Source organism: Clupea harengus, chromosome 19, assembly GCF_900700415.2.
Source record: "Clupea harengus chromosome 19, Ch_v2.0.2, whole genome shotgun sequence".
NCBI lineage: Eukaryota > Metazoa > Chordata > Actinopteri > Clupeiformes > Clupeidae > Clupea > Clupea harengus.
In genome coordinates, this window is record NC_045170.1 from 1,820,964 (window position 1) to 1,833,463 (window position 12,500).

Here is a 12,500-nt window from a genome sequence, read left to right on the forward strand (position 1 = left end):
GTCCGTCGCCGAAACAGAACCTCCACCCATCGCTACACTCCAAGACTGGACCGGAACACTCGCCACACACCCTCAACCGGGCAGGAGAAGGGAGAAGAGAGGGAACCACGGAGATGTGTGTGTGTGTGTGTGTGTGTGTAGTACACGGAGGTCTGTACTGACGAGGTCTACACTTCAGAAGACTCCTGCTACACTGGAGAGGAGAGAGGGACAGAAGCCTGCGGTGTGTGTGTGTGTGTGTGTGTGTGGAGAGGGGAGAGGGAGAGAAGCCTGCGGTGTGAGGGAGGAACTATAGAATGGAAGGCGGGGCGGGGGGTGGGGGGGGATAAAGGGGAGCCGTTAATCAGGCCAAACTGGATGTGTCAGCTGAAGTTAATCACCATGACTACCAGTCTCTGGACTCCTGGCTTGAGATCTGTGGAGAGAGAGAGAGAGATGATCAGATCAAACAGGCATGTGCTGTATACAGGACAGCGGCATAACAACATATTACACACAGGAAACACAACAGGCTAATTATTCCTAACTTACTTCATAGCTCTCTCTCTCTCTTCTCTCCCTCCCTCCCTCTCTCTCCCCCCACACTGGCTGCACAGTAACAACAGGTCCCTAACGTAATCATGAAGTCACACGGGTCTACACAAAAGGTGGTACATTCTCCCTCACATCTCTACATAAAGGGAGTACTTAATCTCTCTCTCCCTCTTACTCAAAGAGAGTACTTAATCTCTCTCTCTCTCTCTCTCTCTTCTCTCTCTCCCTCTTACTCAAAGAGAGTACTTAATATCTCTCTCCCTCTTACTCAAAGAGAGTACTTAATCTCTCTCTCTCTCTCACAAAGGTAGTACTTAAAGCAGCAATAAGGAGTTCTGTTTCAAAACTAGCAAGCTAACTACCTAAAAGGCGTGCAAAAACCTTGATAAACACCACCAACAGCCCGCTGACACTGATAGAAGCTTGCCAAGACACTCACTGGTGTCTTTAGGCAGTTTAGCTGGGAATGTCATGCGTGTGAAAGCTTTTCTTCCATTTTTGCAGGGTGTTCCAGCCCGGTACCCAGAACTACATAGGGCATATCCTGAATGGCTAGTGGGGAAGACACAGGTATTTATCTGTCCTTCACATGACCATATGCTATCAAAATGAATTTCAGGATGGTACCAAAACTAGTTGCATATAAAACCATACCTCAAAAAGTGTGAAATTATTTCATGGTGTTACTTTAATATTCCTCTCCCTCTTACACAAAGGTAGTTCTGCCGGCCCGGAGCTGGAGTGGACCTAGGCAGCACGCGGTGTGTGTCGGTGTGTGTGTGTGTGTGTGTGTGTGTGTGGTGAGGGCGCACGCACGCGGACCAGATTCTTCCAGCCTTGTCTCTTATCTAGGACGTTATCTTTGGGCATTAGCTCTGCAAACTACAGCCAGTGGCCTCCACCAGGTCATGCCACAGTTTTTCCTGATCAAAGGCCAAATTTCCATTCACAGCATGAGTGAAGGAGAAAGAGAGAGAGATAACGAGAGAGAGAGAGAGAGAAGGAGAGAGAGAGAGAGAGAAGGAGAGAGAGAGAGAGAATGAAAAAAGACACCTGCAGCGAAATCAACTCATGTGTCAAGCACCAATAATATTTGTAGCTGGGGCTATACTGTAGTGTGTGTGTGTGTGTAAATGTGTGTGTGTGTGTGTGTGAGAGAGTGTGAGTGAGTGTGTGTGTAAGTGTGAGTGTGTGTGTGTGTGTGTGTGGGGGATGGGGGGTAGGGGAAGCTACCATGCAGATGGTGTTTACCACACCAAGTCTTTACAAGATAATGATCACTTCACTTTCTCCATTTTGGCAATGAAGAGCAGTCAAGCCTCACAAAGGGATCTGCATCTTCAATCCACTCAGATACTTTCTCTCATTTAAATGCAGTCTTTCATCACAGGAAATCATCTCTGATCATCTTACTTGAGAACAGGCAACAGTCTGGGTGGAAGAAGATGACAGAACAAATGGCCTTCACAAACTGGGTCTGTTTTTCGCTAATGACAATGTCAGAGGAGCTCAGTCATCAATTTCACTTCTGAAATCCACTTAGGACAAACCGGATGGACTGCCGACGACGTTGCCCGTCGATCAGATTTGTGATGTCTGTTCGGGGACACCTGGCACTGGTTGCTAGGGAAACCAATAGAAGACACACACCGGGACAAAACAACCCAATCCGTCTGTTTTGGAAGCTACAACCTGCTTAAAAATCACGTTGCTATCAAACAAATAGATTGTAGTTTTTTTTTCATGCTTACAGTTGGTCAAATTATTCACAGCTACTGTTTGTACCTCTACTGCACGTAGAGACGCGGGGGGCACGTGGAGACATGTGTTCATAATCATGACTAGAATCAGCGTCGTTGGGAACGTTTTTTTTTTCTTCAAACTGCTCAGTAGAAAGTCAACTCTAGATCAGAACAATTTGTCCCTCTCCCGTCGGCTCTCGCAAAACTATGTACTATTTGGTTCGGCTACCGCCCACATCTTTCACGGTTTTTCCCGCTTCCGCCAAAAAAAATCCCGCAGGTGGACGTTAAGACGCGATGGATTTTTAAGCGCTGCTCTTGCCCGCTCCGATAAAAAAAAAATGTGCCATGCGTAAAAACCACCTGCCTTGCGCCTGTATATGCAAAACATTGCACTAGACTAGAGCCACCAGACATAACCAATCACGAATAACCCTTTGAAGTTTAATAACAAACAAAAAAAATATCTACTTTTATTTCATTTGGTAGATTTATAATCTGCAGGAGTTCCACGAGTCGTGTCGTTGGGCCGTTTCATACCACAAGCATTGCATTTACATTTAGTCATTTAGCAGACGCTTTTGTCCAAAGCGACGTACAAGGGAGAGAACAGTCAAGCTAAGAACAATAAAAAACATGGTGTAACAATAAATACTACCTAACATAAGAATTAGAAAAACGACCTAGAAAGGAAAAAGAACTGCAGGAATGTAACTGCTGAAGTGCAAGTTAAGCGCTAGTTAGTTAAGCATTGCGTGTGCGTGACGGCTGTGTCACCTGTTGGTTTTCCTTCAGGCGCCCTTGTTTAGGCTACTGGTGTCTCATGTGCGGCCCGATCTGCAGCCGCGACTCATGAAGAGTTTAGGTGTGGATTCACGCGTGAGGAAAGCATTTGTCAGCTAAAATGGCCATTAAAGATGTTTCAATAGTCATATTGACATCATACCAGCAACATTACATAAACTGACACCTTGACTGCAGTTTCATGTCTGGGCTATACGTCACAGACTTGACAGAAATACAAATATTATATTATATTAAATTAATCCATTGTAGCAAATACATGTTAAGAAAGGGGAATGCGCAGGCTACGTGTGTATTTTATAGTAACCAAATGTAGCCTATAATTGTACTATGTCGGTAAGTTAGTAGTTTTCCGTTGCTCTCTCTCTCTCTCTCTCTCTCTCTGAACGAGGGTTATAAGTAAGGTGACTGATTCCTGGTCACAACTAGTTAGCTTTCTGATCTTCACTTTTAGGGTCACTTGTCAATGACGAGCCGCAGCAGTTCCGCTAAGCATCCGCAAAGCACACGGTGGGCAAGAGCTGATGCCTGTGCTTAATCCAGTTGCCCAGCTTTGGAGCTGTTGACAACCGATAACTCTTCGCGTGTTTATCTGGCCATTGATGTGTGACATTATGCAGAGGTGGCGGGGCCAAGAAAATAGTAAAAACAGGAAACTTAGAGGAGGCAACATGACACACATCGGGTTTCCTCGGAAACCATGCTTTCTGGCTTACGCTTAATGTCACACGCTACAACTGCTAGCTAGCTGGGTGGGAGGGTGGTTAAAGTAACCTTTTATTATACTAGTTAGTCGCATCTAATGAACCATACCACCTTCTGAATCACACTTACATCAAATACCGCTTACGTTCACCACGGAACTGATAGAGTTGGAATGGTCATCCAACGTTACTCGAGTTAGCTGCTTAAATTATTCACTATTAAACGTTAGCTAGCTAGCTGGCTAGCGACATACCAACCATGCCGCCAACAAGCAGGCGTCTTGGTGTCACATCAGCATCTTTCCATAGATGTGGGTAATCTAACCGGCTAACTTAAATAGGTCATGTTACGATTTTCATCGCTATAGATATTTATAAAACAACTCCTGCAAATTACCTCAATACTTTGATGCTCCATTTCAGGTAACCTACAAACAGTCAGAATTCCTACAACTTAGCAACCGAAGGCATCATTAAGTAACAACGTGGCTATCCTTAGCTAAAATTAACAAAGTATCGTCAAGTAATGTCAACACCAAACCTGCTGTGATGTAATTGACCACTTATGCGACATTAAAAAGAGATTATTCGATAATACACACATCCAGCGTTTCGCCAGCCGACAACCTTACCTTACTGGCCACAGAACAAGAACATCTTCCTCAGTGAATTTCGCTGATTGTAAGATGACGTTAAGTTTCTCACTCGGCTATGAACTCTAGCTAGAGTCTTTACACATGCGGCGTGGCTGACGACATCCTTCACAATCTTACTCGTCTGTAGGAGGAGATCCCTGACGTCGCACCGCTCAAAACGACACGCTAAATTTCATTTAACAAGGAAATGACTTGGTTCATCTACGGTCGTCTCTCTGGTCTAAACATGGTCTATTATATTGTATAATATCTATTATGTAGTATCTCACATCGTCTCCTAGAGGAGCGCACTTTGTCAACAGACCCCTAGAGACTGCATTAAGACAAATTAAATTAAATGAAGGTTAGTGACTGAGCCACGTAGATCATGAGACAGAACCATCTCACCTCTTTAATCAAAGCAGCAAAGGCGTCGCTTTACCGGGGCAGGTATTTCTGAAAAATATATCTATCCATAGGAATAACCGCAGAGTGAGCTGCCAAGGCAATCAACGTCTCTGTGCTGGGTGGATAATGGCTTTTAAAAAGCAAAAACCCATCTGAAGTGTCTAAGCCCATGCCTTACTTGTAGGATTTTTAATAAAGGGTTTCTATGCTTAAGCAGAACCGGTTTACTCTGATGTTATTGACAGTAGAAGCCTCACCGTCCCATACACTACAGCTGTGGTGGTGAGTAACTGCCATAGACACATATATACTCTATATCAGATTACACTTACAAGGATATTGCGTTTATACATCAGGAGGGTTTTTAAAATTCTCCCTTTTCCCCTAGGCAGTGCGTCGCCCCAATCGCGCTTATATGGACAAGCCACATCATGTTTGCTTATGAAGGCTCCTGGATGCAACTTTCTTCCATAGCTTTCCACCTGCAACTTGCTACTCTAGCTATGTAGTGGTGGGGACATATTACTGTTGTGTGCTGCCAATAGTGGACAAAAAGGTATTGCTGTATGAGTTAATCAGCTAACTTAATGTACCTACTGAATGGGTCGCCTTAATCATTATCAAAAAAATTGCCACCCCTGAGAATTTTTTCAGGAGCCGCCACTGCTCTATATATGTGTATGAGTAGCTGCCATAGACACATATATTATGTATATATAATAATAATAATATTAATAATATAATAATATAGTATATATATATATTTGCTCTATATGTCTATGAGTAGCTGCTATGACTGGAAACACGTAATGAAATAATACTCTCGATCAGATCAGCGGTAAACGGAAATGTGACTCTGCTGAAAGGCTCGGTGGAGGAACATGGCTGGTGACAGCAGTAAGTCCATCCAAGTAAATGCACATCATCAGACTGTCAAGCCCTGCTGAAGTGCTTCCTGCCTCGCCCTGACTACTGTGTGTGTGTGTGTGTGTGTGTGTGTGTGTGTGTGTGTGTGTGAGAGAGAGGCAGAGAGAGAGGAGATGTAGTCAGTGACCTACGGAAAGAGTAGACCCGTCCGGTTTGAGGATCTCATCCCTGCCCGATGCAGGAACCACAAGCATACCGCCTTAAAGGTAGAGTCTGTGATTCTAGCAAAAGGAATCACAAGCATACCGCCTTAAAGGTGGGGTCTGTGATTCTGGCAAAAGGAATCACAAGCATACCACCTTAAAGGCAGGGTCTGTGATAATTGCAAAAGGTTGTTGATATTTGACCTCAGCCGGCCAATAAAAAATACACACCTGCCATCTATGCTTTTGAGGCAATGTGTTAATTGGCTGGAATTGTCTACAGCTCAGTCCGAGCCCCGATGTCCGTTACCCGTTTCCACAGCCAGCCAGTACTGTGTATGAACACCTATGTTTTTTGGAGCAACTGCACAGAATGGACCCATTGAGAAACAATTTGCTGAATGTGGCCAAAAGTTCATTGAAATATAATCATGGACTGCACCTTTAACTCCCTGGTTAGGCTACAGTGCAGACAGGTCCACTCCATTAATAATAATAATAATAATAATAATAATAATTCATTGTATTTCTAATGCACTGTTCATTAAGAAGAATCTCAGAGTGCCATTAGAGTTGATCAGTCCTCGCATCAAGCTAGTGACCTTCTCACTGCCATGTGTTGTCATGGGGCGTCAGTGGTGCAGTGGTAGAGAAGTCGTTTAGTAATCAGAAGGTTGCTAGTTCGATTCCCTGTCGAAGCGTCCTTGAGCAAGACACTGAACCCCTAATTGCTCCTGATGTGCAGTGTGCCATCAGTGTAAATGTAAAATGTGTATACATTGTAAGTCGCTTTGGATAAAAGCGATGACTAAATGTAAACGTAAATGTAATGTGTCAGTAACTCACCTCAGACAGAAGCAACACTGTTGTCGTTATGAGTCGTTGTAGACTATAAGATAAGTCTTGTTATCAGTGCAGCCATTACAGACTGATAGGCCTGGAGGGTGCCAACGGTTGACTGAGCTACACTCAGGAGGACGAGTTAAAACAGTGGAGACATTTTACATTTACATTTAGTCATTTAGCCGACGCTTTTGTCCAAAGCGACGTACAAGGGAGAGAATAGTCAAGCTACGAGCAATAGAACCTGGTGTAACAATAAATACTACTTTACATAAGAAATATAAGTCGAAGTGCCAGTTAGGGCGGGAAGTGCTCTCTGAAGAGTTGGGTCTTGAGTCTGGGAGACAGCGTCCGACTGAGAGGTAGAGATCGAGAGTATGTGCTTTAAAGAATATGTGTTGAAGTGTGCAGTGAAATTTGAAACCCATGTTCTTCTTTTCTATGAAATGCCTTTGAGCAATCATGATGTGTGTAACATCTGAAAGTCATTGAGTGCTGCCACCCAGTGGTCAGAGAGTACACTACGCCAACCTGGGAGATGGCAGGAAAATGCTTTCTTGATCTATGACGCCCCTGAAAGTAGGCCAGACACACACACACACACACACACACACACACACACACACACACACACACACACATGGATAGCTCAGACTAATTTATATGCTACGGTGGACAGCTTGTTCTCTGTGTTCTCTTTTATCACCCCACGTATTTCCTACACCAAATAAAGTATATAAATAAATAACGATACTGAGCTCTTCTGCTCGTCGTTTGACACGTTTGCTGGATAGTTTTGATCCTATTTGGATGTTTTTAATAGTGCGTACATTGCAGACTGGGTTGTGTCTGAGTGGATATCCACGAACACTCACTCACACACTTAAGATGATTGGCCTGCGTAGGCCTGAGTGCCATCACCCGTAGCCGTGGACACTGCTCCTCAGGAAGTGTTCATTATTAATGACACACGCACCAGACCGAGAGGCTTTCAATATTGATGATCTGCATGTTTGTCGGCCCTGGAGCGCTGGCACTGCACAGCACAATGGGCAGAGGGGAGATCTCAGGACTTCGGTTCATATGGGTGAGGTGGTGGCACACATACGGCAAGAGGGGTTGGATGATGTGGTACGCATACGGGCAGAAGGGTTCATATGGGTGATGTGGTACGCATACGGGCAGAGGGGTTGGATGATGTGGTACGCATACGGGCAGTGGGGTTCATATGGGTGATGTGGTACGCATACGGGCATACGGGCACAGGGGTTGGATGAGGTGGTACGCATACGGGCAGAGGGGTTCATATGGGTGATGATGATGTGGTACGCATACGGGCAGAGGGGAGATCTCAGGGCTTCGGTTCATATGGGTGATGATGTGGTACGCATACGGGCAGAGGGGTTGGTATGGATGAGGTGGCACGCATACGGGCAGAGGGGTTCATATGGGTGATGATGTGGTTCGCATACGGGCACAGGGGTTCATATGGGTGATGAGGTGGTACGCATACGGGCAGAGGGGTTGGTATGGATGAGGTGGCACGCATACGGGCAGAGGGGTTCATATGGGTGATGAGGTGGTACGCATACGGGCATACGGGCACAGGGGTTCATATGGGTGATGATGTGGCACACATACGGGCATACGGGCAGAGGGGTTGGTATGGGTGATGTGGTACGCATACGGGCAGAGGGGTTCATATGGGTGATGAGGTGGTACACATACGGGCATACGGGCACAGGGGTTGGATGATGATGTGGTACGCATACGGGCAGAAGGGTTCATATGGGTGAGGTGGTCCGCATACGGGCAGAGGGGTTGGTATGGATGAGGTGGCACGCATACGGGCAGTGGGGTTCATATGGGTGATGATGTGGCACACATACGGGCATATGGGCACAGGGGTTCATATGGGTGATGTGGTACGCATACGGGCAGAGGGGTTCATATGGGTGAGGTGGCACACATACGGGCAGAGGGGTTGGATGAGGTGGCACGCATACGGGCAGAGGGGTTCATATGGGTGATGTGGCACGCATACGGGCAGTGGGGTTGGATGAGGTGGTACGCATACGGGCATACGGGCATACGGGCATACGGGCAGAGGGGTTGGGTGATGATGAGGTACGCATAAGGGTGGTGGCTCACTGATTTCATTGCTATGACTATGCAGTGGGTATCATCAGTGTATGTGGTATGTGTAAGTAATCGGGTGTGAAGCACTGAAACTCATTGTTTTGACTATGCAGTGGGTATCATCAGTGTATGTGGTATGTGTAAGTAATCTGGTGTGAAGCACTGACTTCATTGCTATGACTATGCAGTGGGTATCATCAGTGTATGTGGTATGTGTAAGTAATCTGGTGTGAAGCACTGACTTCATTGCTATGACTATGCAGTGGGTATCATCAGTGTATGTGGTATGTGTAAGTAATCTGGTGTGAAGCACTGACTTCATTGCTATGACTATGCAGTGGGTATCATCAGTGTATGTGGTATGTGTAAGTAATCTGGTGTGAAGCACTGAAACTCATTGCTATGACTATGCAGTGGGTATCATCAGTGTATGTGGTATGTGTAAGTAATCGGGTGTGAAGCACTGACTTCATTGCTATGTCTATGCAGTGGGTATCATCAGTATATGTGGTATGTGTAAGTAATCTGGTGTGAAGCACTGACTTCATTGCTATGTCTATGCAGTGGGTATCATCAGTAAGTAATCAGCTCTGCTGAAGCTGAGTCTCAGGCCCATGTGAATCATCAGAGCCTCTACCTTAACATGGCTTCACTGTAGATGTTCCAGCCATGTATCGATAAACTGCTCATCACTAACGCTAAAGCTCTATGGGAAGACGATGATACACCTTATGGTAATCGCCTGGTTTCGTCCGCAATCTTTTCCAGGAAGCTACACCCTTCATTACTGTTCCTCAGCAGCATTATAAATACGAGCCATTAGGGCCGGTGCCGCTCCTCACACACACGGGCTGGACCACTGCTGAAACAAAGGGGGTATTCGCGTCTGATCACCTTGTGTTAAGCGGTGACTTGAACCCTCCTGTGGAGCGCGACACTGGGCAGGCGCCACCGTCTCTTGCATGGAGATGCGCGTCAGGGGAGCACGAGAGCCAATCTGCTTCAGCACGTAGACGATCGTAATTCAAGAAGAGCCCCCCGTCTCGCGCTCCCTTTCCCCTCTCAGAGCACCCTTTCGCTGACTCAGTGCCTTACAGCGCTCGTTACTCGTCTCGTGCTCTCGCCACCGAACGGAACTGCGACGCGCGCGCTCCGGCTCCCACTGCTCCACTGTTACCGCATCGACAACATCCAGCCATGGCTAAAACTGCAATCGGTAAGACATTCTTTTTTTTTTTTGGTGATGTTAGTTATTTAGCGTCTGTTTTTGAAAGGAAGGGCAGGAACATCGCTCCCTGACACCAGTCTAAGGATGCTGACAGCAACAGAGAGAAGGGGACGACACCCTTCACACAAAAGCTCGCAGGAAACCGGGCGTAGTTTTGGGGAGCGGTCAGAATCTGCTGCCGGTGGAGACATAGGTTAATTATTGTTAATGAAACCCACTAATCCTAACTAAACTAATCGGTGTGATTAGATTTTATTGCCATTTTGACCAAAAGCAGAATCTGACAGGATCATATTTTGATTGGGCCACACGGTATAGCTCAGAAGCCTGGTGCGAAAACTGCATTGACAAAAAATGCTATATTACCTTTTCATTTCGTTTCAACTTAGATATCGGATATAACATATTTTGGTTTAGACTAAAAAACCATAAAGGAGTTTTCCTCGTGAAAAGACAATTAATGAGGAAAGGGGGGGTGAGATGCTCTCGGTGATCTCGGTGATGCTGCCGCACCTGCCGCTGAAGCCCGACACACTCCACGCGCGCAGCATAATGCGGACGGACGGACCCCACCCAAGATCCCGGTCTCCGCCGCACAATCTAAGAACAAGATGCTCAACGCTGCCAAAGAAACCCACCGGAGCAATCCCCGGGGGTTAGCTGACATATACAATAGCTTGCATCACATAGTGGTAGAAGGGTTGGGATACAGATTTTCATTCGATATATTTCATTTGTGGATTTTAAGTGCTTGCCATTATGGAGCTGTCAGAAGACAAAATACGACATCATATGAAAAGAACGACGGGGCTTGGCACCACGCATTCAGTGTAATCTGCTGTAGGCTGAGGCTTATAAGGAATTGATTTACGAACAGCAAACATTCTTTGGATTGAAGTAAAAACATATCCAATTTAACATTTTACTTTCTTCAAAGACTGACAATTTTAACGATTCTTCACAAAAAAACATCGCCAGGTGAAAAAGGTTTAATTGCATGTAATCTTGCCTAATGATAATTAACATAGGACTATTGCTCATTGAATTAAAACACGACTGTTCAGAATAGCACCAATGTTCTAATCTATAACCGTTCATAAATAAGATGCGAGAAAGACATCCATCACAAATTAGACGGAGAACATTTGCATTCCTGATTAAATCCCACAAATCACTGAGATTAAGATGATCGTGCACATGATATCGGGAGAGTCTTTCTTTGATTTGTCAGAGGTTATTGATTGATATTGGTCATCATGGGCAGTAATATGTCCGTCTTTAAGACTTCCCCTTCACCCTGGGCGCCGTGTCTCTATTGTCATGTTTGGATCGAGTTCTGGATGGACAGAACCGAACCCTCGCGCGCGCCAGACGGGGGGGGGGGGGGCGCATTGGCGTCATAAAAACATCAATACTCTCGCGCACACCGCTTTAGAGGATGAGGTGAGAAGTCGGCAGCCTGAGTGGCCAACAACACCATTTTACATGTCAGCGCACGGCACACTTATCATATCACTTGTGTGTGACCTGCATTGCTTTACTCTCAAATCACATCAGACTAATGCAGAGCATATCAAAATGAAAACGATTATCTGAAAGCCTGCCTGGTCACCTCTCGATCGATCGGCTCCTCTCTCGATCAATAGGCTCCTCTCTCGATCAATAGGCTCAATGAGGCGCTTCCCTCTTCCCTTTGTGGTCTCAACAGGGCCAGATGAGATGAGACACTCAGTAGCCTCCTCATACCGGACACAGAGAGAGGAGAGAGAGAAGAGCGAGCTGCTGTGGAATCTGGCTCAGATTCGGCCCTGGTCTGGCCCTGGTGAGGCCCTGGTCTGGCCCTGGTCTAGCTCAGATTGGGCCCTGGTCTGGCCCTGGTCTGGATCAGATTGGGCCTTGGTCTGGCCCTGGTCTGGATCAGATTCGGCCCTGGTCTGGCCCTGGTCTGGCCCTGGTCTGGATCAGATTGGGCCTTGGTCTGGCCCTAGTCTAGCTCAGATTCGGCCCTGGTCTGAGCAACAGCTGCAGCGAGTGTTGGAGTTGTGACTGGATGGGGCCGGGTGCTTCTGAGTGTGTGCCGGGTGTGTGCCGGGTGTGTGCCGGGTGGGGGCCGGGTGTGTGCCGGGTGTGGGCCGGGTGAGTGAGGGCAGCACTGGTTCCCCAGTCAGTGTCCCTGTGTGTCTGAGGGGGGAGTCCTGATTGGTCAGTGTCCCTGTGTGTCTGAGGGGGGAGTCCTGATTGGTCAGTGTCCCTGTGTGTCTGAGGGGGAGTCCTATTTGGTCAGTGTCCCTGTGTGTCTGAGGGGGAAGTACTGATTGGTCAGTCAGTGTCCCTGTGTGTCTGAGGGGGAGTCCTGATTGGTCAGTGTCCCTGTGTGTCTGAGGGGGGAGTCC

The 12,500-nt window shown here is 46.5% G+C and overlaps 2 protein-coding genes across 3 annotated transcripts in view; one reads left to right on the forward strand and one right to left on the reverse strand.

Annotated features, from left to right (window-relative positions):
• si:dkeyp-120h9.1 (Y+L amino acid transporter 2-like) overlaps positions 1-264 on the reverse strand; it is a 17,570-nt gene extending 17,306 nt beyond the window's left edge. Inside the window, exon 1 of the mRNA XM_031586017.2 lies at positions 1-264. This exon is cut by the window's left edge and continues 430 nt beyond it. Coding sequence (XP_031441877.1) covers positions 1-30 — 30 coding nt within the window. The 5' untranslated portion in view covers positions 31-264.
• Positions 265-9,701: 9,437 nt separating this feature from the next.
• The window catches only part of stmn2b (stathmin 2b), an 11,937-nt gene continuing 9,138 nt past the window's right edge, over positions 9,702-12,500 (forward strand). The window contains exon 1 of one of the 2 annotated variants that reach the window (XM_031586018.2): positions 9,702-10,095. In XM_031586018.2, the coding sequence (XP_031441878.1) occupies positions 10,077-10,095 (19 nt within the window). In that variant the 5' untranslated portion in view covers positions 9,702-10,076. The remainder of the gene's footprint in view (positions 10,096-12,500) is intronic. The other variant, XM_031586019.2, reaches the window with a different exon arrangement.